The sequence below is a fragment of the Pan troglodytes genome, chromosome 23, assembly GCF_028858775.2.
Source record: "Pan troglodytes isolate AG18354 chromosome 23, NHGRI_mPanTro3-v2.0_pri, whole genome shotgun sequence".
Lineage (NCBI taxonomy): Eukaryota > Metazoa > Chordata > Mammalia > Primates > Hominidae > Pan > Pan troglodytes.
The window spans coordinates 23293579-23321344 of record NC_086016.1 but is presented as its reverse complement, the minus strand read 5'-3'; the positions used below and the strand labels follow the sequence as shown (position 1 = coordinate 23321344).

The following is a 27766-nucleotide window of genomic DNA, read 5'->3' as shown; positions in this document are numbered from 1 at the left end:
CTAATAGGTGAGTGCCCAGGACTCCATGCTGACTGGAGGAAGGAACAGCATGTGGTCAATGTGAGCAGAAGGGCCTGGTAGTCCAGGAGAAGGAAGAAGCCACTTCTCTTCAAAAAAATTTATTGCCAGGCATGGCGGCTCACGCCTGTAATCCCAGCACTTTGGGAGGCCGAAGCGGGCGGATCAGGAGGTCAGAAGTTCGAGATCAGCCTGACCAACATGGTGAAACCCCGTCTCTACTAAAAATGCAAAAATTAGCCGGGCATAGAGGCGCGCACGTGTAATCCCAGCTACTCGGGAGGCTGGGGCAGGAAAATCGCTCGAACCCAGGAGGCGGAGGTTGCAGTGAGCCGAGATTGCACCACTGCACTCCAGCCTGGGCGACAGGGCAAGACTCCGTCTCAAAAAAAAAAAAAATTTATTACTGGCCGGGCGTGGTTGCTCACGCCTATAATCCCAGCACTTTGGGAGGCCAAGGCGGGCGGATCACAAGGTCAGGAGATCGAGACCATCCAGCCTAACACAGTGAAACCCCATCTCTACTAAAAATACCAAAAAAAAAAAAAAAAAAAAAAAATTAGCCGGGCGTGGTGGCGGGCTCCTGTAGTCCCAGCCACTCAGGAGGCTGAGGCAGGAGAATGCTGTGAACCCGGGAGGCGGAGGTTGCAGTGAGCGGAGATCGCGCCACAGCACTCCAGCCTGGGTGAAGAGCGAGACTCCGTCTCAAAAAAAAAAATTATTAATTATTTATTTTATTTTGAGAGGGACTCTCACTCTGTCACACAGGTTGGAGTGCAATGGCGTGATCTCGGCTCACTGCAACCTCCACCTCCCGGGTTCGAGCGATTCTCCCGCCTCAGCCTCCCAAGTAGCTGGGACTATAGGCGCCCTCCACCACACCCAGCTAATTTTTGTATTTTTAGTAGAGACGGTGTTTCACTATGTTGGCCAGGCTGGCCTCGAACTCCTGACCTTGTGATCCGCCTGCCTCAGCTTCCCAAAGTGCTGGGATTACAGGTGTGAACCACTGCACCTGGCCTATTTATTTTTGTAGATATGGTGGTCTTTCTATGTTGCCCAGGCCGGTCTTGAACTCCGGGCCTCAAGTAATTCTCCCGCCTCAGCCTCCTAAAGTGCTGGGATTATAGGTGTGAGACTGTGCCCAGCCAAAAAAGTCTACTTCTTTTTTTCTTTTCTTTTCTTTCTTTCTTTTTTTTTTTTTTTTTTTGAGACATGGTCTCACTCTTTCACACAGGCTTGAGTGCAGCGGCACGATCACGGCTCACTGTAGTGTCAATCTCCCGGGCCCAAGTGATCCTCTCACTTCAGCCTCCCAAGTAGCTAGAATTACTTGGCCATCACACCTGGCTAATTCTTTTTTTATTTTTTGTTGAGACGGGGTCTCCCTATGTTGCCCAGGATGGTCTCAAACTCTTGGGCTCAAGCAATCCTCCTGCCTTGGCCTCCCCAAGTGCTAGGATTACAGGCATGAGTCACCACAAGGTTACTTCTGATGGGAGGCTTGGGGAGATGGCACAGAAAGGATAGGTCTGTATGAACAAGGTTTGGCTGAGTGGAGGGGATCGGGTATGACTAGAAGCCAGGCCTGCTAGAGGGAGCAATGAAGGTTTTAGAGCAGGAGGGGGGCCCCAAAGGCCAGGCAGCCCTTCCACTGGGACTGGGTACGTTTCCTGAGTGCTTGTTTAGTAAAAGCACTTTGTAGCTCAGCGGCTTGACTCCCCACCTGCAAAGTGCAAGGGAGTCATCTTGCAGGCAGCGGTGAGGATGTAAGAAGATGCCATGGCAAAGGCTAGCTAGTCCTTGACATTGAGCCTCTGATGATCCCACTCTGTATTCTCAGCTTAGCACATCCGGGTCAAAGGTATGAATTATGCTTCCTCAACTGGCTTGGAATTTCTCAGCGTAAGGGTCCCTTTCCTCCGTAATTCTCCACAGAGGAAAGCAGTTCCCAATACAGCTATGTTTTTTCTTTGTCCTGGGCCCAGTAAGGGCAGGTTCTGTGCTCACAGTAGACCCCAGAGTCAGTCCCAGGCTTCTAAGTCCCACCATGACCCTAGAGATCTGATGGGGTCCCTCATACATACGCTGAATGTGTATTTAACACCCAGTGTACTGGCCTTGGGGGAGGTAAAAGCCAGGCAGAATCGCTGATCACATGAGGCTTGTCATCTAGTTTCTCCCTCCTTTACTGTGTCAAGCCTGGGCTCCCAAGATGAGTGTGAGGCCAGCCTTATTCCAGGATATATATATCTATATATATATATATTTTTGAGACGGAGTCTTGCTGTGTTACCCAGGCTGGAGTGCTGTGGCGTGATCTCCGCTCACTGCAAGCTCCGCCTCCCGGGTTCACGCCATTCTCCTGCCTCAGCCTCCCGAGTAGGTGGGACTACAGGCTTCCGCCACCACGCCCGGCTAATTTTTTGTATTTTTAGTAGAGATGGGGTTTCACCGTGTTAGCCAGGATGGTCTCGATCTTCTGACCTCGTGATCTGCCCACCTCGGCCTCCCAAAGTGCTGGGATTACAGGTGTGAGCCACCGCACCCGGCCCCAGGATATATTATTTCCAGTTCCCTTTCCTTCTCTCCTTTCAGGAGAAACCCACTGTTCTTAGAAATGGAGAAAAATGTCCAGGCCCAGTGACTCACACCTATAATCCCAGCACTTTGGGAGGCCAAGGTGGGTGGATCACTTGAGGTCAGGAGTTCAAGACCATCCTGGCCAAAAATGCTAAAACCCTGTCTCTACTAAAAATACAAAAATTAGCTGGGCATGGTGGCAGGTGCCTGTAATCTGGGCCAACAAGAGTTGACCAGCTGGGGCCAGTGATGGCCTTTTATTGACTTTCCACTCATGAGAGATACTCCTCTACTGGGGGAGCTCCTGCTCTTTCTCCGGCCAGTACTCCACCTGGCTATGGGTCATCAAGGCCAGCATTCATTTAGAAATGAGCCCAGAATTCCACAGTGCTTCAGTGAGTTACCTTTACTGCTAATGAGCATTGTGGTCAGCTTGAACATGGCCTGCGTGTAGTGCTGAGGATGACTGCGGTCTAAAGCTGAATGTAGATCCTGGACCATCATTTTGTTCAGGTCAGACATCTGGCCTGTGGTGCCTGAGAACCGAATCATTCCATACACCTGCAAAAACATTCTCATCAGCAACTAAGCATATAATCCAGGCAATGTGGGTGAGGTTCTGGAAGCCACCAGACCACACTTGTGGTGGCACTGGTGGGTGCCTCGCTGCCCCAAAGTGGAACTCATGCATGCAGAGAGACAGGCTCATTTCAATGATGCTACTACTGATCACAGCTTTTTTTTTTTTTTTTTTAAAGAACAGCTCCTCTAGAAATGCATGTTGGCAGTGCCACCACTGCAGATGTTCCCCAAGGGTGGGAACCTTGTCCCTCATCATTGTACCTAGCAGTGAGCCCGGGGTCTGACCCATGGTGGGACTGCATGAATGTGAGCTGGATAAATACATTTCCTCAAACTCAATTAATGACTCAAACAACAATATCAGCCTCATTATTATTTTCTGAGAGAGGGAGTCTCGCTCTGATGCTCAGGTTGGAGTGCAGTGGCGTGATCTCGACTCAGTGCAACCTCCGCCTCCTGGGTTCAAGTGATCCTCCCACCTCAGCCTCCCAAGTAGCTGGATTACAGGCATGCGCCACCACGCCCGGCTAATTTTTGTATTTTAGTAGAGACAGGGTTTCACCATGTTGGCCAGGCTGGTCTTGAACTCCTGACCTCAAATAATCTGCCCGCATTGGCCTCCCTAAGTGCTGGGCTTACAGGTGTGAGCGGCCACACCCAGCCCTCCTTACTATTATTAATAATTTTTTCTTCGAGACAGAGTCTTGCTCTGTTGCCCAGGCTGGAGTGCAGTGGTGCCATCATAGTTCACTGCATCCTCGAACTCCTGGGCTCAGGTGATCCTCCTGTCTTGGCCTCCCAAAGTGCTGGGATTACCGGCGTGAGTCACTGTGCTTGGCCAACCTATCTATTTTTAAAGACAAATATAACTTTTTTTTCCAGAGAGAACATACAAGTGACAGAGTGCTAAGAAGGAGTGAACTCCCACTCAGACCAGGCCACTGATAGACTTTCGGAGTCACCAGGGAGCTTAGAAATGGCATAGACTAGGCCGGGCGCGGTGGCTCACGCCTGTAATCCCAGCAGTTTGGGAGGCCGAGGCGGGCAGATCATGAGGTCAGGAGATCAAGACCATCCTGGCTAACACAGTGAAACCCCGTCTCCACTAAAAATACAAAAAATTAGCCGGGCGTGGTGGTGGGTGCCTGTAGTCCCAGCTACTCGGGAGGCTGAGGCAGGAGAATGGCGTGAACCCAGGAGGCAGAGCTTGCAGTGAGCCAAGATTGTGCCACTGCACTCCAGCCTGGGCAACAGAACGAGACTCTGTCTCAAAAACAAAAACAAACAAACAAAAAGAAATGGTATAGATTAGCTTCTGAGTTTATGGAGCAGGAAATGGAGGCCCACAGATGTGATGGCACTGGTCAGGCTGGAATAAACTGTGGTGTGGTGGGTGAAAGCCCATGATGTGGAGTTGGAAGATGTGGTTCCAGACCCCACTCCACTTGTGCGACTTTGGCAAGTTACTTAATCTTGGGAACCTCCGTTTATCTATAAAACTGGAATAATAATACATACATCTTACCGAGTGCCCAAGAGCCTATGGCATGTAAATGTTTCTTACTGCTTTAAAAAAAAGCCAAAAAAATTAAAAACCTTCATTCAGTGTAGCCAAAGTGTACACAGAGTTACCCTCTTGTGGAAAAAACAAGTAACTGTCATAAACACTCTGGAATGTGCCAAGAATCCTCCTAAAATGTGCTCTTTAAATCCTCCTAAAATATGTTAATTCCACATCACCCGGACGCTTTGTTCATTTTCCACTAGGAAGCAGCCAACAGGCCTCAAAACAAGAGGACACTTTAAAGGACCTAGGGTGCAAGGACAAGAGAAGTACCTCGCCTGCGTAGCGGTTGCGCAAATTCAGGGATGCCATGAAGTTGGAGTAGTCCTTCTTCACACAGGCCGGGCGCTCGGTCAGCTGAGTTGCCTACAGACAGATAACCATTATTTTAGACTATGGCAGCACTATCCTTTTCTCGTGTTTACCATGGCTAAGCCTAAACCCAATTAAGAAGTCACACTCGGATCTGGGGGTTACTATTAATAAAAATCTTCACTGCTGGCAAGTTAATAAAGCAAAATATTTTAGAATACCCAGCAGTTTGATATGTTCCATAAGAAATTAAAAAAAAAAAGTCTCTGGAAGGCAGTTTCTGCTACTGGTAAATAGGCCTTTGCAAGAAAAAGAATCACTAGATTGTGAGAGCAATTGTCACCTGTGATGGAAACGCCATGAAAGCATTCACAGCCGTCTCCTTGAGAGTTGCGTGTGCAGCTTATAAATGTCACTTACAGACCGTAAAGGGGCTGAAGGGGAGAGCCAAGGCCAGCAGGCTCTTAAACATCTGCTGGCTGCTCTTCAGTCTAATGGGAAGAGACAGAAAAGGGTACACCTTGAATACAAAGGCAACCCACAGAATGGGAGAAAAATATTTGAAAACTACCGCCCACCCACTCCACCCCTCCAGCCACTCTCTCTGCTTCAGCCTCAGCCTCCCAGCCCCAGGGCCCCAGTGACCTGGCTTCCTAACCCAGGCTGGCTGCTGTGCCACACCTTTCAGTTCCTGTTCATCCACGGTCACTGCAGAGTACAGCATGCATTGAAAAGGACCTCCTTTCGCATTTCCCTTTAGCATCAGTACTAATGGGGAAAGGGAGCTTCTCAACTGTTTTGAGTTTAGAGGGATTTTTTTTGAGGGGACATGGTGTGGAGAAAGAGGACCAGGAGAAGAAAATACAGATGTTGGGGAACATCAAAATATAAACAAGAACAAAAATACATGATTTTTCTCATGAAATTATTAAACTGGTTTATTTAAAAAAATAGATCATGTAAAACTGCTTTACATTTTCTGGAAACAATGCGGTCTTTGGCACCAAGCAGGACTGAGTTAGAGCTTGGCTCTGATACTAATCAGCTGTGAGACCTTGGGAAGTCAATGTCTCTGAGCCTCAATGTGCTCATCTGTAAAGTGGGCATAACCCTCTCACAATGTTGTTACACGTTCAATGTAATGACACACACAATGTCCTGGCATGGCAAACAGCACCTGATGGGCAGTGCAGGCCAGCTCCCTCCCTTCCACCATCACTCCTCACTGCCCAGTGCGATCTCAGCTCACTGCAGCCTCCGCCTCCCTGGTTCAAGTGATTCTCCTGCCTCAGCCTCCCGAGTAGCTGGGATTACAGGTGCGTGTCACCACGCCTGGCTAATTTTTGTATTTTTACTAGAGATGGGGTTTCATAAAAAAATATAATAATAATAATTAATTTTTTTTTTTTGAGATGGAGTCTCACTCTGTTGCCCAGGCTGGAGTGCAGTGGCGGGATCTCGGCTCACTGCAAGCTCCGCCTCCCGGGTTCACACCATTCTCCTGCCTCAGCCTCCCGAGTAGCTGGGACTACAGGCGCCTGCCACCATGCCCGGCTAATTTTTTGTAGTTTTAGTAGAGACGGGGTTTCACCATGTTGGCCAGGATGGTCTCGATCTCCTGACCTTGTGATCCGCCCGCCTTGGCCTCCCAAAGTGCTGGGATTACAGGCATGAGCCACCGTGCCCGGCCCCAGAATTAATCTTTAAAAATTAAAAAAAAAATAAGTTAGAGAAAACCTAACTTACATCGAATTTTCTGGGGAAAAAGAACAAAATATTTTAGGCAAAACAGATCTTTCACAAGTCAGCTGGCTAGAGTCTAGAAAAGGCTTACAAATGGGAACACATATTCTATTTTATGTAATAAAGCTTTGCTCCTACCACCCCCAAAAAGGAAAAGGCTTATGACTGTCATAAACTCTTACAGTCTATGAGTTCCGCCTCTGGCCTCTGTGGCCACCCAGTGGCAGAGACATCCAGGTCAGGGCACTGATACCTGGTGCCCCGTCAGAGTAGGAGGCCCGGGGCGGGTGGCCCTGCAGGTGCAGGCTGGACCCAGCTCAACCATGTCTGCTAGACTGGTGTCTTTAGAGATAGTGCAGTGACCTTGAGGGAAGTGCCCTGATAGCAAAATGAGGCGAGAAGACACCAGCCTTCTCTGGCACAGCCTCAGGCCCCACAAAAGCCAGAGGGCACTCAGGCCCCTCTCTCCCGCCAGTATCCCAAGGGAGGCCTGTCACCCTTCCTCCTGGGTGCTCAGCCTCTGCACCTCCACATATCCCATCCCATGCTCCATTTGGAAAGAGTTGGGAAGCACACATGGCCAGGCTCTAGATTCACATTAACCAACAAAATCTCTGTGACCAGCCCCAGTCACATGGCCAGGTGGAACTGCCTGCTTTAATCCTATTTAACTCTTAGCTCTAATTTAACTCAGAAAGTATTGCTGTGTGAACCCTCTGTCCTCTAGATTAATCTCTAGCAGAACAAGAAGCTGAAGGCATTCATGTGCAGTTCAGCACCTGCAGAAAACAGAACTGTTCAGGAGTCCAGTATACGCTCCAGGTAAGTGCAACTGTGGCATCGCGCTGCCCGTGTCAGGCAGAGCTCTGTTTCCATCCTCTCAGATGGGGACATTCAAATCAAAATCTGATCACTGACATATCAAGCACTGATCCCCATAAATCCATAAATTAAAAAAAAAAAGCACAATAAGGAAACACTCATTTCAATGGCTACCTCTTCTTTGGGCCAAGGTGCGGCTTGCACCACTACCATTGTCAACAGACATCCACAGCACCCTGCATGTACTCATGTGCGTCATGAAAAGCGACAGCCGAGCTCTAAGCCTTCCCCTGCACTGTGGCTCCTATGGTCTAAGGGGTCACTGCTCTTCAGAAGGCTCGCACATACCCCGAGAGTTGTGTTCTGCTTGTTGTAGCCAGCAAAGTGAAGGATGCTCTCAGTGGCCATGGCCAGCCCCGTTTGCTGGGACAGTCCCGATACCCAGTTCTGATGTTTGTTCAGATATTCCTGAAATAGGAAAAACACATGGGGTTTCAGTTATTTATCTGATTTTTTTAGAGGCAGGGTCTCGCTCTGTCACCCAGGCTGAAGTGTGGTGGCACGATCATGGCTCATTGCAGCCTCGACCTCTTAGACTCAAGCCATCCTCCCGCCTCAGCTTCCCAAGTAGCTGGGACTATAGGGGCACGCCACTATGCCTGGCTAATTTTGTAATTTTTTTTGTAGAGATGGTGTCTCACTATATTGCTCAGGTTGGCTTGAATTCCTGGGCTCAAGTGATCCTCCCGCCTCAGCATCCCAAAATGTCAGGATTACAGGCATGAGCCACTGTGCCTGGCCTTGTTATTTCATTTAAAGGGGAAAATAAAACTTTATAAATTAAGGTGTGGGCAAATGGACCAAACACTGGGTTTCTGTCCTGGGTCTGCCCCTCCCTAACTAGCTGTGGGACTGTCAGTAAGTCAAAGCCCCTCTATGACCAGCTACTGCTCATCTGACTGAGGACGAGGCCAATTCCCCGAGCGGCTGTCATGCAGTCACTGCGGTGTTGCACCGTCAACGGGGGAGGGCCATTTATTCTTTCAGCACATCCTTGCTGAGCATCTGCTGTGGTAGCCACCAGGCAAATAAGCTACAAAGCCTTGGCCTTGCGGTCAACAGGCAGGCTGTGTGGCGTGGAGCCTCAGTTCTTTACTGCAGCATACCAGCAGCCTGGTGTGGGTGAACTGGACAGCAGGAACGAAGAACAACACCTGTGTCCACCTGGCCACCCAGTGGGAGAAGGGTGCTGGGCAATGGGATACCTGGCAGAGCCCAGAGGTGTGAGGGAGGCCTCCTCTTTTGGGGACCACAGGGGGCTCAGCCTGCAGGAGTACCAAGGACAAGGGTCTTGAGGGTGGGGGTGAGCCTGGGCCAGATGCAGGCCAGGCGAGAATGGCCTCCAGGGTCATGCAAAGGTGTTTACAGGCGTGAACCAACTAATTCCCTTAAGAAGAAATGTACAGGAGTATGTACATGCAGAATTGTCTCAATGGTTTTGAGGGACTCCTGGGGCTCCAGAAACCCATCCTTGGACACCACGGTGATGAAGAGTGACTAATGATCAAGTTTAAAAGGGAAGTACATTGACCAGATATCCTATTAAAACCAGACTACTCTGGTGGGTGGAGGAGAGGGCAGATTCGGGGAAGGCTGAGGCTGGGCACGGAGGGTGGGGAATAAGCGCACTGCAGGGGAAGTGAAAGGGCAGGCCTGGGGCACGCCAAGGGGACACCTGGTGGAAAAATCAAGACCGCTTCAAGCCTTTTCATTTTCCATTTCCTTCTTAGGCCAGACCTGCGTGAGAAAGTAAAAAGCTCTATCAGCTGCTTTTTTTGTCCACTTAAACTTTCTAGGCATTAGAGGGGGCCTCCCCTCTTCAGACGACAGACAGCCTTGGGACCTGAGGCCCTTTTGCTGTAAATGAACAAAGGGAAATAGTTTCTTGCCACTGCGTTTCCACACAGCTCTCAGGGCTCTTGGAGCTGGCTGCTCTATCCTTCCTGGACTCCACAACCAGAAACACTTTTGAACCTGTTTCATCTTTAAACTGCTGCCAAGGTAAACCTCACAAGAGTTCCTCTCAGCACACCCACTCTCTGCTAACACAGATTCCTTCCAGAGGTATTTTTCTCATCTTTGATTCCTTTTAAGGCGATTCTTTCCTCTCACACCCTGTGGCATTACATGGTTTACTTCGTGGCCATCTGAGTTTCCAAACCAGTGTTTTTGTCTGAAAGACTCCCATGCACCTACATGTGCAGCTTATGTGGAGCTTTAATGGGACACAAGTCCCCAACTCTGCCTCTGCTCCACCAGCCTTGGTCAGGCCCCCGCCTTTGGGCATAGGTGCCAACAATGCACTTGGCCCTTAGAGATGCTGCCATCTGGCAGCCTCCCACATCCACCACACAAGCCCTTGCTCTCGTGAGCAGGCCCCAAGTCTTGCCACAGACCTGGCACCTCACCTGGTGTGAGCCGTCAGATGCCCTCCTTGTGCCCTGGCCAGCACTGGCCCCACAGGCGCTCCTAACACACAGAGCAGCCTCTGAGGCATCTATTATTCTCAGGCCCTAGACTGATGCTTCCAGTCTCCATTCACACTAGTGCTATTTGGATTTTGAGTTCTTCATGTCTCTGTAAAGCTTTTTGGGGAGATTGAAGGAGCTTATGGCGATCGCCTTTTGATGGTTTCAAGTACCTGCAGGTGGGACTTGGTGACGGTAGGCGCCCACTTCATGGCCTCCTGCAGGATCATCGCACAGCGTGCAGCGAAGTCCTTCACAATGCTCTGGAAGAGGGTGAAGCTGCTTCTCAACAACCCGAGGTCGGTTCATCTGAGCTGCCGTAGTGACTGTCATGGGCTGAACTGTGTCTCCCCAAATCCCTATCTGCGCCTTAACTGGTACCAGTACCTCAGAGTGGAACTCATTTGGAGACAGGGCTTTAAAGAGGTGATTCAATTAAAAGGCTGATAGGGTAGGTCCTGATCCAATCTGGCCAGTATCCTTCCTTACGTGTGTGGAGAGGAAATCTGGACACACAGAAATACTGGGGCAGGGAGGAGGGTGTGCACAGAGGGAAGAACACATAAAGACACAGGGAGAAGGCTGCCATTCACAAGCCAAGGAGAGAGGTCTCCACAAAAACCAGCTCTGCCAACACTTTGATTTTACACTTCGGCCCTCAGAACTGTAAGACAATCAATGTCTGTCAAGACATTTCAAGCTGCCCAGTCTGTTGTCTTTTGCTACAGAAGCCCAAGAGACTAGCACAGCCACTAAGTTTGAACCTCAAGGCCCCTGGGGCCAGGAAGCCCACACACACTATGATCTGTAATTCCTGGACAAGGTTTGTGGCAGAATCTACATGAATAATATGTCACAGGGACACTGTGCAACTTGTGTCCTGGGTCTGGGACTGGATGGGAGGGCAGGGTCTGTGTGGCAAAATCCTCTTCGGTGCCACACCACTCTGTGGGAAACTCCCCATTGACAGCTGGTCTGGCAGGGAGGTCCAGAGGTAGGACATGACTCAGCCCAGGCTGAAGGAGCTGTGAGCTGAGTTGCAGTCTTGCCACAGTGAGGGCTCTGAGACCGAGTTGGGGAGAGGAGAGACCCAGTACATCCTCCTCTTTTGGAGTGATTTATTCTGCCAGTTTCTCCATTGGATAGCACAAGTCAAAGGCATGATCCCCTATTACCACAGTAACAAAATGTCAGTGCACCTCAGAGAAGTGAAGTCCACCTGAAAATCATGCTTGTGCGACGCAGACTTGAGAGGCTATAAACTGGCTGGTAGCTGAAGACCTCTTTGGCAGCTAAACCGAGAACACAGCTGAGTCAACATGGCTGAGGTGGGAGAGCTGGGCTTGGAAGACACAGCGACCTGGGGGCAGCCGGCTCCCCTTGCACACGGTGGGGCCTGGCAATGGCTTGGTCTCCTCAGTGGGGGATGGGGCCAGCACCACCCACACCTCGAATTGCTGGGGACTGGGTGAGCTCATGCAGGTTGACCATCTCGTGGACATACTCAGGGAACTGTGGTAAAGATGGCCCTTAGTGCAGGGGATCTTGTCGGGCCTACCTCACGGGCTTCGTACGTGTCAGGAACCGTGATCCGGTAGGGGGCGTCGGGGATGTCATAGTAAGGCTGATCCTTGTGAATATCCTGCAAGCACAGCAAGACTCCCTCTTCCAAACTGCCTTCCCCAAGTTGCCACTAGCAACCACATGGGCCACCCCTACCCACCACCTGTCTGTCTGTGACAGGCCTCCATACTTGATGCAACTTACTGCAAAACACCAGGTGGATTTGGGCCCCCTCACCCCCAACTCGACACCTGTAGCATTAATTATGTTCAGGCTTATTGTCAGAGAAGCATGCCACAACACAGGGCGGACAGGGCCAGCGGGGTGGTGGTAGAGCAAGTGGTGTTTGGGCCCTAGGTCTCCTGGGGATACTCACAGCGCTCAGTGACAGAGACAGGGTCTGCAGGATGTCCAGCATGGTCTTTAGCACAGTCCCGCTCCAGAGCAAGTGGGGAAACCTGCACCAAGAGCCGGCTCTCAGGACCAAGAGCCAAACCTCCAAGGAAGGTCTGCTTCTAGGAGCCCCCTCAGCTGCCAGCCCGAGCTCATATCTGCTTCAGGCCAGCTGAAGGAGGAGGTCGGGAGGCCTTTGCAGCAGGATGCCTGGCCTCCTCAGGCTCACTGCAGTAAGGTGAGCAACGCCTGGTCAGAAAGGCTCCCCAGGCCCCTGCCAGCCCCACTTCTTAGGGCCAGACACGTCCCAAGTGACCTGCTATAAACCTGACACCAACTGCCTTGGTTATGCACTGGCCAGGACACCCCTCACTTCCCAAAGCAATCCTCTTGGTTTCTGACCAGAGTTCTCCATTATTTCTCACATAATGGAGAAAACAACAGTATCTACCTGACACCCTGGGGTAAGACAGGCCATGGGCTCCGATGGCCCCAGGGCTGAAGGAGAGGTGTCTCTGCACAGCTGTGACCCACCAGTGGCCCACTGCTCAGGAAGCCCAGCTCAGACACACGCCACGTGTGTGCTGGACTCGTTCTCGTGACCCCTGGCTGGCTCCTGACCACCTTTGGTGGCGCTGCTGCCTGGACCAGGCACACAGTATCTGCAACAGACTCCAGAACCACTGGATACCTCTGGGGAGCTGCAGGCAGCCTCCATGTGGGTGTTTTGCTGCCTCTGGCCTTCTCACCTTGGAGAAGCTGGTCCAGCCCACCTGTGAGAGTTCTCATCAGTGTAAGGACATGTCCCAACAGGGTCTGCTTTGGCTCCCAGAACGAAGAGTGTACAGCACAGAAGGGTCTGTGTGGGCTTTTGTTCCTGAGAAGCTCAAAGATACTGATTCTACCAGGGGACCTCTGGCTGGGCCCTGGGCTAGAAGATGGTGCACCAGGTCATGCCAGAGTGGGTGGGATTGAGAGACACAGGGATGTGGCACCCAGCAAACGTGCTGTAAGTAACATCGATAGCTCAGAATGAACAGAAGTTTCTGCACCAAAATTCAGACTCTGCAGGAAACTCACGGACATTGGAGGGAGGCTGCATCACCCTTAGGAGTTTTCATTCTGACTCCACTTTTTCCTAGACTAATAATATAAGGATGATTTTTCCCAGCATTTGAAATCACAGAAGTTTATACACATACACACAAAACATTAGCAGGAAAATGAGCTTACTTATCCACCAGACCAGATAGATACTCGTCTGCCACCCTCCTTATCCTCTTGTGGATGTGGCTGAAGTTCACCAACAGGAACTGAGCGTGCTGCTCCAGCTCCTCCTCATTCTCCTTGGTCTTGGCCTAGAGATGCAAAAGAAACAGGTACCACAGTGCCCCAGATGCCTCCAGCAGACAGACACGCATTCATGCTGGAGAGGCTTACTTTATCCGCCATCATGTTCAGGAAGGCATCGAATACTTTGTCCGTGACTGCAATCACACACTGCATCATCCCTGAAACGAGAAGGTTTCCACGGATAAGGTGCAGCAACAGAGAGAGAATCCTAGCAACTTTCAATCATTTTCTTTTGAAATGGTTTTAGACTTACAGAGAGTGGCAAAGACAGCACAGAGCTCCCATATACCCTTCACCTAGCTTCCCTGGATTTTAACATCTGCAGTAACCAGGCTGATGTGTCAAAACTGAGTCAGATATTGATATAATCCTATTACCTAAACTTCAGACTTCGTCTGGATTTCCCAGGTCTCCCACACATGCCCCGCTTCTGTTCTAGCATCCAATCCAGGACACCAGGTGGCATTTAATCTCCGTGTCTCCTACTCCCCTCCAATATGTGGTGACTCCTCAGTCTGTCAATGTCTTTTGTGACTTTGACGCTTTTGAAGAACAGTTATTTTGTTGAATGTCCCCTAATTTAGGTTTGTCTGATGCTTGCCCATGATAAGACTAGGGTTACAGGATTTGAGGGAGAACTCCATAGAGTGGATATGCCCTTTCTTTTTCTCTTTATCTTTTTTTTGAGATTGAATCTCGCTCTGTCGCCCAGGCTGGAGTGCGGTGGCACGATCTTGGCTCACTGCAACCTCTGCCTCCTGGGTTCACGCCATTCTCCTGCCTCAGCCTCCTGAGCAGCTGAGACTACAGGCGCCCACCACCACGCCCGGCTAATTTTTTGTATTTTTAGTAGAGACGGGGTTTCACCACATTGGCCAGGATGGTCTTGATCTCCTGACATCGTGATCCGCCTGCCTTGGCCTCCCAAAGTGCTGGGATTACAGGCGTGAGCCACCGTAACCAGCCTGCCCCGCGTAATTTTTGCTGTCGATGATCCAAAGTGCACCCACTCGCCATCTCTGGTAGCTGGGAGGAGCAGGTTTTGGGGTGAAGGTGAAAGAGCCGGAGTTGGGGATGTGTGTGGCCGGGGGGTACAGGTGCGACCACTTTGCAGTCCACTCCTGTGAGTAGGGCATTCCTGAGGGAGAGAAGGCCTGGTTAGCCCTGGGGCTCCTTTGATGACTGGCCCCAGGCCTTGACACCTAGAGCAGCCTGACACATGTGTGGATGGACTGCCAGGCAGTCCCCTTAGGAGGGGCTGTTCTAGCAGGGACCCTGGCTTGGGTGATCACCACCTCCTGCCACACTCCAGGATCCCTGTCCCTGCTGGAAGCCGGGCCCAGGGCCATGCCAGCTGTGAGGGGTTCCTCATGAGCCTCCTCCCCGGGACCCAGGCCCCATGCAGCTGCCCCCTCCCACCTGCCTGACCCCCCTGGCCTGCACTTCCCTCCATCTGAATCCTCAATCTCCGCCTGGAATTCCCTTCCCTCCTCAACCCCACCTGGAAACTCCCCTCCTCCTCCCACACAGCTGGGACTCCCTTTCTCCCACCTCTGGGGGCCCAAAGCTCTGGATGCCACCCCAGCCCTCAGCTGGCCTCACCTGTCTCCTCATAGCCCCACAGCTTGATGGTGTCTGTGTGGGCAGCGCCTCGACGTGCCAGGTCAGGCTGAGGTTGCCTGAGGTGTTGGCGGTGCCGTAGTATTGCCAATGCATCTCGTTCATCAACTTGCTCTTCTCCTTCATCAACACTTTGTTGGGGTGCACTGGGCAGGGGAGGTGAGGGGTGAGTGAGGGCCTGGGCCCAGGGAAGCAGGGAGGAGGCCCTGAGGCTTCAAGGGCTGTGGGAGCCTCCAGGGCCATTGCATGGCAGCAGCTGGGTGATGGTCTCTCCAGCCCTCACGGCAGAAAAGGACGCTGAGGCCGGAGAGGCAGGGGCCTGCCCTCCCTCCACTGCCCACGCCTCTACCCTCCACCCGGCTTCTCCCCTGCCCTGGCATGGCGGAGCTCAGTGGATAGGCACTGGCCCACCTCTCTAGGGACTCCTGCAGCTCCCACTCACTCTGGGCTGGGACTGCGGTCTGGATGCCAGGGAGTGGAAAGGAGCTGAAGGAACTCTCGCAGGCGGGCAGGTCTCCCAAGGGATTGGTTCAGCCAGAGAGGCAGGGCACGGACGGGCCAAGTCTCGGTGTGCATAGATTAGCGCTGGGGAAAGTCCCCGTGGGGGCAGGCTGTGGGCAGGGAGGAGGGCTCACCAGCCAGCCAAGTGCCCGCACAAGGGAAGGAGTGGCCATCGTCCAGTGAGATGGTGAAGGGGACGTGGCCGCTCTCATAGAGCAGGGGCGACACGAAGTGCTCTTGCCCGGAGGAGTCCACATGGCTGAGGGTCTGGATGCTCTCCTGTGGCATGCAAACCTGTGGGCGTGGTGGTGGTAGGAGGGGCTGGGCCACTGCAGGCTGAGCCTCTCGACAGTCTGGGTCCCCAACCTCCCTGGGGAACCCATCCAGCCAGCTGTCCCTGTGCCCTCCTGCCTGTCCTGGGTTCAAGGGGCTCCACTCAGCCCACCAGTGGGTCTGAGCCCTCAGCATGCACAGGGATGGGGGCGTGGGGCCCCAGTGCCCGGCCTCCTGGGCCTCCCAACCTGCAGATCACACTGGCGTCTGTGGGGCTGGACATCTTGAAGTGCCGCACCACAAAGTCCTTGCCGCCCATCGTGGAGCCTGAATAGGGCAATATCTCCAGGCAGAAGTCCTGGAAATCCAAGCAGCAGGTGCCAAGGCCGGAGCACGTCGGGTGGCACGAACATGGCCCGTCCAGGGCGCCACAGTGCATGGAGCAGCTCTCTTGGGCATCTGGAGGAGAGGATGCTGAGGGCCTGGCCCGGCGGGTGCTGGACTGGCTGCCCCATGTGCAGGGCCTGTCTCTGTTTCTCCCGCAGCCCATTAGACAGCAGCATCCCCAGGAAAATGCTGGCCGGGAACTGCACAGGCCACCACGTTGACATGGTAGAAAGTCACAGGGCCCGTGGGGATGGGATGAATCTTAGCACAGACAATCTGTCTGTTGCCCTGACTGACGGGCTAGAATGCAGCGAGAAGAGGCAAAAGGCTGCATCTGCTCAGTCCTGCAGGGTCAGGAGAAGCCCCCTGGGCATGACTGCCCTTCAGCCACCAAGTCCTCTATCCCACAGGCGGGGGTCCTCAGAGGGCCACGGTAGCTGGAGCCCTCGACCTCTCTTGGCTCCCCAGGGTGTCTGTGAACAGTGCGCCTTCTGGGGGCCCTGAAGACTGCAGAAGAACCCCTCTTGCTTGCCTGGACTGGGGTGGGGGATACAGCTGCCAAGAGTCCCATTCGAGGCCTGGTAGGGAATGGTGCAGGGGCTGAACTTGACCCTTCTCACTCTCCCAGGGGCTGCAATTGAGACCCCAAAGAGAGCTCCGCCCTCAGGGCAGAAGGCCAGGGCTGCTCCCCTCCTTTCTGGGGGGAGGAGGGACATTTCAAGCAGGTGTCCCAGCAGTGGGGAAAGGGAAGTGGAGGTGCACACTGCGAGGGGCTGTGGGTGCTGGGCCCAAAGCATCTCCTATGGGCCATGAGACTCACGGCAGGGCCACATTTCCAGGGACTGGCATGGAGGAAGAGTTGCAGGGAGGGACTGGGGCAGGTGCGTGCCCAGCTGGGGGCCCGGAAGGGAGACAGGTCCCATCCCCGGGCTCCAGAGATGCCACCACCCAGGGAAGCCTTGGCTGTCCCAGCCACACCTAATCCTGCCGCTCAGAGTCTGCATAATTTAATCAGCGTTCACCTCCCTTCTTGAGCAGATGAGGAAACTGAAGCTCAGATGCAGACAGGCAAGGCCAAGCCAGGCCCTTGGTGGCTTCTGGGAGCTACTGCAGCCAGGGCGGATGGTAAGGGCTGCGGCCTGGGACTGGTCATTTGGGCCCTGCCACCTGGGCTGGACATCCAGACAGGCGGGTGGTCCTCTCCCAGCTGCAGCTTCTCAAGGTGTCCAAAAGGGACCCTTGCCACACTTGCGGGGAGTCAGAGCTGGCCCCAGGGCATGAGCTTAGGCCATCTGGTCTGTGATCTGCCCCAGCGCTTGCGGCCAGGCCAGCCCATTGTTCCCCGGCCTGTTCTCTCTCTTGCCTGGGTGGTGCCTGCTGGGAACCACAGGGTGTTGGCAGTCACCTGTGGCTCCAGAGAGGTGGCCCCTACTGAAAGTGTTAGAGGCGTGTGCTGGGGGACTTGGCTCCTGAGTCCCCACACAGAGCTGTTCCAGGGAAGCCACACCCGCATTTGATGTCTTCCCACCTCCCAAAGACATTTGATGAGAGACCCCCAAGACCTTCACCTTCTCAGGACTGTTTCCAGAGGGGAGAAAGTCCCTTAACCCACAACGGCGCTCAGGGCACCTCTGCAGCTGAGTGTCCTGTAAGTGGATGCTCAGGCGCTGAGCCAGGGAGAGCCTGTCTCCTGGCCCCAGGCTGGCGAGGGCATTCATCCCAGGCACAGGGCTGAGGTTGCTCCCTACAGCACTGGGTGCAGGTGTCCATCCTCCTGTAGGTGAGGCTCCGGGGAAGGGTGCTGGGGGTTCGGCTGAGACAGTTCCCAGGAACTGGAGGAGGGAGAGCTGCTGCTTCCTGTTTCTGGCCTAGGCACTCTTGCTGCGCGTGTCTAGAGACGATGGAAGTCCTGTAGGGGCTAGGTGTGCAGTCTGGGAAGCTCCATACCACAGGCCCTGCCGTCAGCTGAGTAACTGCGGCTGGTTCATCTCAGCCCCCCGAAGGTGGGTTCAGCCAGACCCATATGGGGCCGCCAAGCCTCTGGTTCCAAAAGGGCAGTGCCCAGCCCTTTAGGCCTTTCTTCTTGGGTGGTGGGTGTGTCCAGCCCATGAGGGGCACAGGGCAGTGAGGAGGGTCCCCATCTCCATCCTGGACAGAGAGCCTGCTCCATGGGAGGTCCCAGGGGCCAGGAGGGCCCCTGTGGTGCTGGGAGGGGAAGAAAGTTGTGAAGGGTGGGTTTGGGTCCCTGGAACCTGTGCATCCCCAAGACAGATGGGCCTGGAGCCTTCGGGGGCGGGGCCAGCTCTAGGGGCTTGTTTAATGCTCTGTGGTGGCTGCCTTAAAATACTTAATCATTTTTGGTCAGGCACGGTGGCTCAGGCCTGTAATCCCAGCACTTCGGGAGGCCTAGGTGGGCGGATCACTTGAGGTCAGGAGTTCGAGACCAGCCTGGCTAACATGGTGAAACTCCGTCTCTACTAAAAATACAAACATTAGCTGGGCGTGGGGACATGTCCCTGCCCCCTGCCCCTTGTGCACACCCTCTCCCTGCCCCTGCCCCTTGTGCACACCCTCTCCCTCCCCCGGTCCCATGTGCACACCCTTTCCCTCCCCTGGTCCCATGTGCACACCCTCTCCCTGCCCCCCCGCCCCTTGTGCACACCCTCTCCCTCCTCTGGTCCCTCGTCCACACCGTCTCCCTGCCCCCTGCCCCTTGTGCACACCCTCTCCCTCCCCCTGCCCCTTGTGCACACCCTCTCCCTGCCCCCTGCCCCTTGTGCACACCCTCTCCCTGCCCCCTGCCCCTTGTGCACACCCTCTCCCTCCCCCGGTCCCATGTGCACACCCTCTCCCTCCTCCTGCCCCTTGTGCACACCCTCTCCCTGCCCCCTGCCCCTTGTGCACACCCTCTACCTGCCCCCTGCCCCCTGCCCCTTGTGCACACCCTCTCCCTGCCCCCTGCCCCTTGTGCACACCCTCTCCCTCCCCCCGGTCCCATGTGCACACCCTCTCCCTCCCCCGGTCCCATGTGCACACCCTCTCCCTCCCCCTGCCCCTTGTGCACACCCTCTCCCTGCCCCCTGCCCCTTGTGCACACCCTCTCCCTGCCCCCTGCCCCTTGTGCACACCCTCTGTACCCCCCTTCCCGCCCCAGCCTGTGTTTGCAGTGCTACAGGGTGGCTGCAGCCTTCGCCTCCCACAGCTCCTCAAGGTCAGAGGGCTGGGAACCCCTGGGATGTGGCTGGGATGAGGAACCTGCCCCTCGTCAGGCATTTCCAGGCAAGGGGCACAGAGACACAGCCAGCCCAGCAGCTGAGCCCCTCCTATCAGGCCAGGTGGGAAACTGAGGCATGAACACAACCCCAGACTGGAAATAACAAAGCCATCATGTACTGTGTGCCTACTGAATGCCAAGCCCTATGCCCTATTCTTTAATGTCATCTTTAATGAGATGTCTTCACTCAGTTCACCACATGATAGTAGACAGGTATTTATGATGCGCCTACTGCATGCTGGGCACTTTTCTGGGCCATGAGGACTCAGGGAGGTCCCTGCTCTGGTAGAAGTCAAACCCGACAGGAGACAGAGACCAGGGCCCCACACACCAGGAGGAAGAACCCAGTGCAGAGAGTGCCAGCAGGAAGTCACAGGGGCAGGGAAGGCGCTCCTGGGAGGGTGGGTGGCTGTGTCCTGAGGCTGAGCAGGGGGAGCTGGCCTCGGGACAGGATGTGCGCAGGCGTGGAGCAGGAAGTTCCTGGAATGATGGGCAAGAGTGAGCAGGTCACTGGGGGCGGGTCTAAATACTGGGGGCTGCATTGGGATAGCAGAGGCCTCGGGCAGGCCCGCTCAGCATGTAGACTCCCCTTCCTGGCCCCTTCCCTAGGATGACAGTGGAGGTCCATCCCCAGGTGGTGGTGAGGACACTCCTGACACAGAGACCCCAGCCCAGCTGGCAGGGGAAGGGGAGCCCCCAAGGACCCCTGTATGTTGGGGCGTGTCCCGCCAGGCGGCCCTCCATGGTGCCCAGCAGCAGCCCTGCTTGCGGACCCTCTTTAGTCCCCACTGTTAAAAAAATAACTCAGTGAAAAGTGACACTAGCTGGGCATGGTGGTAGGTGCCTATAATCTCAGCTACTCGGGAGGCTGAGACGGGAGAATCGCTTGAACCAGGGAGTCGGAGGTTGCAGTGAGTCGAGATGGCGCCACTGCACTCCAGCCTGGGTGACAGAGTGAGACTCCGTCTCAAAAAAAAAAAAAAAAAAGAAAAGAAAAGAAAGAAAAATGACACTTGCTAAAGCTCTGTAGGGAAGACTATCCAGGACCGTGTCACTAGGTATAAGGGACCATGGCGATGAGATTCTGCAGTGGGTAAGAGACTGGGCTCAGCCTCGAAGACAGCATGGGCAAGTGGGATCGGACAGTCAAGGAGCAGGGTGGGGGGCAGTGCATGGAAAGTGACTAAGAGGAAGCATCAGCAGCCAGGGATTCTGGCGTAACTCCCCTAACAGAATTCTTGCTGAAGGCCGGCCAGGATGGCCAGACCGCACCTGGGGGACAGAGGGGGAACCCGATCAGATGTCAAGGACGGGGGGCTTCTTGCTAAACTGACTTTGCAGAATTCTTGCTAAAACTAGAGTTTATAAGGAAGTGCTCAGATGTGCCTAGGAGAAGGCTCAGGAGCCTAAATAAAGCTTGACCAAGCAGAGAATCTTTGTCACCAGCTTGGTGAGAGTAAGGCCCAGAGTGGGTCAGGGCTTACCTGCTCAGGTTGTGCAACTGGGAGGGGTCTGTCAGGAGCCTGGAGTCTTCCCACTGGGGGCTGAGTCTGGGCCCTCAGGGCACATATAGGTAGATGCTGGCAGGCTCAACACCCCATGCAGTGCAGACTGGGATGCTGGTGCACGTGGCACAGACTGGTCAGACCCACCCCAGGCTAGACATTCCTCGCAGGGAGAGCTGAGGCTGTTGATGCCAGGAACAGACAAACAGGGTCATCACCAGGTAATGAGCTCATTACCCACATCAGGCAAGGCCATTGCTGGGTAATCATTTGGCCTCCTGCAGAGCCACCTGCCCTGGGACGGTTCCCAGAGATCTGGCTAGCCAGTGCCACAGGAGGCCGGGGCACAGTTCCAGGGCCTAGTGGGCAAGGCAGGGGTATTCAAGGACAAGGTGTACCTGAGTCCCCACAGGAAGCCCCAGACCCTGCAGTAAGACCTGGAACAAGTCATTCTCCTCTCTAAGCTCTCAAAGAAGAGGTCAGCTCAGGGGTCTGGGAGGCAAGGTCTCCTAGAGTAGACTAAGCTGGCCGCTGCCATGGTAACACACACCCTCCCAGCCAGCCGCTGGTCCTGACAGATGAGGAAACTGAGGCTAGGTGTTTTCATGAGGCCTCTGAACCCAGAACCCAGTACCCAGTGTCCTGAGCAAAGCCCAAGCCAGACCTGCCAGCTTATGTGTACAGAGGCCCCACTATGCAGCCTGCACTCCTGGGGCCTAAAAGGACCATCACCTCCCCTTCTAAGAGGCTGGGCACAGGGGCTGGGTCCCAGCCAGGCCACCCTTCCTCCTCCTCCAAAGGCCCAGCAGCAGCTGCTCCCAGAGCAAGCAGCACAGTCGCAGCAAAGGCTGGACAAGTGTCCTGTGCTCTGTGGTCTGAGCAGAAGGCCAGGGGCCGTGACCCACATGGCCCCTCCAGGAGCAGCTCCAAGATGAGCCTTCCTGTCCCCACCAGTGTGTCCGGGACCTCAGGGTGGATCAGCCGCACCTGCCGGCTGCTCCTGTTCCTTGCTCTTCCTGGGGCTCCCCACCACCTTTGGGAGGCAGCTCCAAGACCCTGCTGCCTCCCTTGCTTACCCTCAGGCCCCTGCTGGGTGTGCCCCCTCCCCACACAGACCCCTGAGCCAGCTTCAAGGACTCTGCCTGCATCTCTACGTCCACTCTGATGACCGTGAAGCTACAGTCACACTCTCTGCCTCCACCCCCACCCTGCCGGGTCCCTGCAGCAGCTCTCAGAGGCCCCCATAGCCCCCTCCCACACACAGAGCTCGCCTGGCCCTGCCGTCTGAGCGCTCCCCTGGCTCCCAACCGCCCTTGGGCTCTGGGACATAAAACCTCCAGCCAAGGTGGCTGCCAAGTTTTATTTAATAGCCATAGAGCACAAAAGGGATGACAATTAAGTCACACGGAGAGACTGCCCCATCGGGACCCCTGGCCAAGCTAAGCAGAGGAGCCCTGGGGTTTTCTCTGACCCCCCACTGTGAATGCATTACTGACGGGCAAGGTGGCCAGTTGCCCACCCAGCCTGCACGTCTGCATGCACAGAGCTACAGCCTGGGCCCAGGGACAGCCCCGGGAGCCGGTGGCTTCCCACAGGCACAGCCAGCCTCCCCACCCCCACCATGCCTGGCCCCCGGCCCAGGGCACACTGAGGGGAACAGGAGGGGAAGGAGCAGGCCCTGCACTGGAGCCTCAGTCAGCTCCTCTGTGCGAGGGGCAGCTGGGGCTGGCTGAATTTGAGGAACTTCCCGGAGGAACTGGAGAGCAGACCTGTGTGCGCGCCCCGCTCGGCCACGCTCCCTGAGGGACACACTGCTTTGGCCGGCCCCCACCCCATCTCCTCTCCGCCAGTCCCCGGTGTCCACCCCAGCCCCGCTACCGATGAAGCTCAAGTCAGGGTCCCCATCACCTGCTTCACAGCCATCCCTGCACTTGAGCTCAGGGGCTCAGGGTTGTGCTGACACGCCTGCCTGTCCACCCCTCACCAACACCTCTGCAGTCCTCCTCAGGGCCCAACAGGGTCCCCAGGACCCCGCTCCCATTCTGCCCTTGCTCCTGCCAACCTGTCTTCTCTATGCCCATGACTTTGGGACCCTCTGCCATAAGTACCAGCCCCCACATCTGTAGCCTCTGCAGGAACAAGCCCTAATCTGGACTCATTGCAATGGCTCAGGTTCTCTTCCAGCCTGTCCATAAACCTCCAGGCAGAGATCACAAAACTAACAGCTCTTTCTGCAAATCTGGACTCTCTCCTGCACCTTCTCCACCATCCAGGCCTCCCTGTCACTCCTCCTGGGGACCTCAGAGATCTCTTCATTTCACAGGTGAAGACTTGGCTCAGAGAGGGCACAGCCCCTGGGTCACACAGCCCGTCTCCAGTAGGGCTGGGGAAAAGAACCCAGGGCGCTCTTGTTGGCAGTGTTTTAATGACTGGGGGGAGGGAGAGAATGGCTAATGAGGCTCTAGGGATCAGCAGAGCCAGCTGCTGGAGGTCCCAGAGGACGGGCGACTCAGCAGGAATGGGGGAGTCTGAGGGGTTGACAGAGTGCCCAATTCTCACCTCCTCCTGCACCTTCCAGAGAGACGAGCTGCAGGGAGTGATTGAGTGGATGAACATGACTAGAGGGACCCAGTCTTCTCCTCAGCAGCTGCTTGAGGACAGTATTAGCGGTCCCCTCAATCCTCCCCCCCAACACATGCACACATGCGCTGATCTGCAGGGGCCAGACCCCAGTGGGCCCGGGGACACAGCTTCCAGGGGCTGTCTTGCCATGTCCCTTCCCAGACCTGCCTGGATTCTTGCCAGGCCACTCTCCACAATTTGCTGAGGGAGGCCCCAGGGTCCAGGGCACCCAGAGTGCTAACTAGCCCCTGGGGGTACAGGGAGAACAGCATGCTGTGTGGGGGATACTACTCTGCCCATACCTAGGGCCCTGTGGTGGCCACAGGCAGCACTGCTTATGCAGAGGCACTGGGGTGAGAAGGAGTAGGGTGCAGTAGTGAGGGCTCCACAGAGGGTGGAAGGGCTGCAGGGGAAGGCAGACCAGCAGGGATGCCATGAGGGCCTCAGATGCCAGGCTGCAGAGGTGGACGGGCTGGCCAGCTCCTCTCCCCAGCCTCCTACTGTAAAATGGGAGAGGATCCCAGCCCTGCTGATTCATCCACTCACTCCATGGCAAGACAGCCACTGACAGCTGTGTCCTGGGGCCCACCCGGGCCTGGCCTCTGTGCAGGCTAGCACTCAGCATGCTTAGTGCCACACTCGGCCCAGGAGAAATGACCCAGCCCTGGGCTCAGAGACCCCACAGTGGGTGGATGGAAAACAGAGTCGTTTAAATACAACTGTGAAGGGTGCTGTGGAGGAGGGGCTCGAGGTCCCCAGTGTGGGATGGGGTGGTCATGGAACATTTCCCTATCTAAGTGGGAAAAGTGAAAGCCACCAGGAAAATGGCAGGGGTTGGGGGGAGAGGAACTGTGCAAAGACCCAGAAGGATGAAGAAGACTGTTGGATTAGAGGAGGTTAAAGACACAGACAGGCTTGGACATGGTGGCTCATGCCTGTAATCCCAGCACTTTGGGAGGCCAAGACAGGAGGATCACTTGAGGCCAGGAGTTCAAGACCAACCTGGGAAACACAGTGAGACCCTATCACTACAAAAAAAATAAATAAATAAAATAAAATAAATAAAAATAAAAATAAAAAAAGCCGGGCATGGTGGTGCACGCTTGCAGTCCCATCTACTCAGCAGACTGAGGTGGGAGGATCGCTTGAGCCCAGGAGATGGAGGCTGCAGTGAGCTATGATTGCACCACTGCACTCCAGCCTGGGCAACACAGCAAGATCCTGTTTATAAAAACAAAACAAAACAAAAAACCCAGCTTGAGATGGCCAGGGATTTCCAGAGGCCCTAGGCGGGCCACCTTGGAGAGTAAGGGAGACCCTGAAGAGCTCGCATGGAAGGACCAGCAGCTTGGGGCTGGAGATGCCACCTGGATGGATTCCTCCAGCTGTGTGGACTAGGGGACAGGGTGAGGAGATAATGGCCTGGACTACATGGAAGGACGTCGCCCTTAGCCATTGAAAAGGGCTGTGGGGTCCATGACCACTCCTGGCCTTCCCTTGACTATGATGGAGACAGTAGCTTCTAGTGTAAAATGTGAGCTCAGTTCCTGACTCGTGTCTAGCGGGTGGTGCCTGGTCTTTGGCTGGCTATGCTCCATGTCACCTATGCCCAGAAACTGGGCCATGCCCTTTGTGAGGACCTGCCCACAACGTCGTTGTTCCCGCAGGGTCCCCGGGGAACCGGGCTGCCCGGGACCCGGCCCTGCCAGGGTTCCCTGAGCCCCAGGCCGGAACCCCCAGGGCTTTGGTCGTTCCCACAGCCGTCCCGCGGGCCCCCTCCACGGTGCGTCGCCTGGGCCCCAGCGATGGCTAGGCTGCAGCCTGGGGCTCCCGGCCATCCCGGGCGCTGGCGGCGGTGGAGGCAGCAGGGCGGATGGCGAAGCCCGGCCGCCCGTGGGCCCAGGCGCGTAGTGCGTACAGAGCCAGCGAGGTGCTGCGGCACGTCACGGGCCGCCGGCGGGACCCGGGGCCGCAATCCAATGGGCCGGGCCGGGCCAGGAAGACTCCCGAGCCCCGGGCCGGCTGGCTCGCCTGCTCGGCCAGCTCCGGGCCGAAGCGGCTTCGCGGTCCGAGGTGCCGCGGCTGCTGAAGCTGGTGGAGCGTGCGGGGGCCGGGGCGGCGGGCGCGGGCGAGAGGACCGGCGCGCACAGCCGCGGCTCCGTGTGCTCAGTATGCGGGGAGCCCCGCGGCAGGGCCACCTACCCGGCGGGGGTCCTGGAGGTGAGCGAGTGGCGGCTGCAGGAGGGCCTCGCGGCAGTGCGCGAGGAGCTGGGCGCGGAGATTGAGGCGCTGCGCGCGGAGCTTCGAGCGGAGCTGGACGCTCTGCGCGCGCTGCTGCCGCCGCCGCCGCCGTCCCCGCCTGCCCGCCGCGAGCCCCGCGCCGTCCCCCGCGCCGCGCGCCGCGCCCCGCGGCCCGACCCTGCTGCGGACGCTCGGCACCGTGAGCGCCCTGGTCGCCGCCTCCAGGCCCGCAGACGACGCCCCGGACGGCCCAGCAGAATGCGGAGGGCACCGAGCCCCGGCCAGGAAGAACCACAAGAAGATGCCAGTGCCGCCTGGGGCCCCGCAAGGTGGCGGGGACTGAGGGCGGCCGCACAAGGGCAGCCTAGGCGAGGTGAGGAAGGCGTCGCGCTGGCTACTCTGGTACCCCCAGGACGGGGCAAGTGAGCAGATCGGTCCCCCTCGTGGAGCGTGGCTCTGAGTCAGAAGGGTGCCCGGGTGCCGCCAGTTAGGGCTCCGGTACTGGAGGGAGGGGGTGGGCGCGGGACGGGCGGAGGGTGGGCCACGTGCGTCTGGGGAGTGCGGATGGCAGCCGGGGTCCTTGCCAGAGAGTGAGTCCGGCTAGAGAACAGGGTGGAGCCCCTTTGGACCTTAGAGCTGGGCCTTTGGGCCTTGGGTCTGGGTCAGCCTTTGGGCCAGGGCTGGGTCAGCCTCCAGGGGAACAGCCGAGACTCCTCTTCCTTGGGGTGACTGCACGTTCTTTTTCTTTCAAGGTCTCAGTGACGAGGCAGGGTCTCCACGCACTGGAATAGTGTCAAACCACACACAAGGGCACAGAACCCAGGGACACAGGGCGGCTGAGACACGCAGCTGGTGATGGCCCTCAGGACGGTGTCAACCAGTATGTAATCACATTCCACACGGCACCAACTGGACAGCGGCCTCCGGTCAGCCTCACTCTGACTGCAACCCCCTCTCACTGGACAGCATCACCTGGACACAGAGCCTCACCTAGTCTGTGTCCCGTGGACACAACTTTGCTTTGGACAGTGACACCAAGAATACTCACCCCTTTACTTAGCCAGACCACAGGCAGCCACTGGGACACAAACATCTCTCCAGAGTCACCCTCCACACAGACTCCACAGCAGAACTCCCAGGGAGGCACTGGGGCATGGCTTCAGAGCACCAGGCAGCCCTCCGCGGTGCCCAGCACCCGCTCAGCCAGGGCAGCCTGCAGCGGAGCCTGGAGCCAGCAGCTTCTCATCTCTTGGCCTCGGGAAATGTAGCTGGAGTCATCATTTAGCAGAGCACGGTGTCCCTGGGTTGGCCACCCAGCTTAGTTTTAAAATAAAATAATGTAATCTTGGCCTAATGGTGGAATTTCTGACTGCTAGATGTTCTCCTTTCATCTGACCAGGGGATTCAGACACAATGTATAGGATGAGGGTGGGGGCCCTTCTCCCTCTGAGAGGAACCTGGAGAGGCCCGGGTTCTGCTGAGGTAGGAGAGGGTCACTCAGAGGGCTCCCACGGAACAGACAGGCACACTGAGGCCTCAGTGGGATTAGGGCAGGAAATGCCCCTCTTGCAGTGGGGGACCGCGCCGGGTCACGCACCCACCCCCCCCCCCAGGCCACATTAGGCTAAGGTCACTCTGTGCATTATTTCATTATTTCACATGGAGGGTCGCCCACGGTTGACAGAACCACAAGCTGAGCCCCAGGCCCATCAGAGCGCAGTGCACACCTGCTAGGGTGGGGGAAGAGCAGGGGGCTGCTGCGGGGACCGAGGCTCTGGGGGAGGCCAAGACTGTGTGCCCCTTAAGAGGCTGCTGTGGGCCAGGCGTGGTGGCTCACGCCTGTAATCCCAGCACTTTGGGAGGCCGAGGCGGGCGGATCACG

General features: G+C 55.9%; 2 protein-coding genes across 2 annotated transcripts; one reads left to right on the top strand and one right to left on the bottom strand.

Annotated features, from left to right (window-relative positions):
• LOC101058650 (phosphatidylinositol 4-kinase alpha-like) lies at positions 1–13637 on the bottom strand. The gene is made up of 9 exons (XM_024352914.3): positions 13549–13637; positions 13342–13466; positions 12092–12173; positions 11711–11794; positions 10326–10415; positions 7973–8092; positions 5021–5113; positions 3006–3162; positions 1–32 (listed from the first exon to the last, which is right to left on the bottom strand). The coding sequence occupies exons 1-9, from the start codon at positions 13615–13617 to the stop codon at positions 1–3; spliced, it is 852 nt and encodes a 283-aa protein (XP_024208682.1). The 5' UTR covers positions 13618–13637.
• An 11879-nt stretch (positions 13638–25516) lies between these two features.
• FAM246A (family with sequence similarity 246 member A) lies at positions 25517–27232 on the top strand. Its single transcript, XM_054676040.1, is given in 4 exon segments — positions 25517–25639; positions 25642–26034; positions 26036–26257; positions 26637–27232. Coding segments are annotated over 3 exon segments (708 nt in total). The 3' UTR covers positions 26228–26257; positions 26637–27232.
• The last annotated feature ends 534 nt before the right edge of the window (positions 27233–27766 follow it).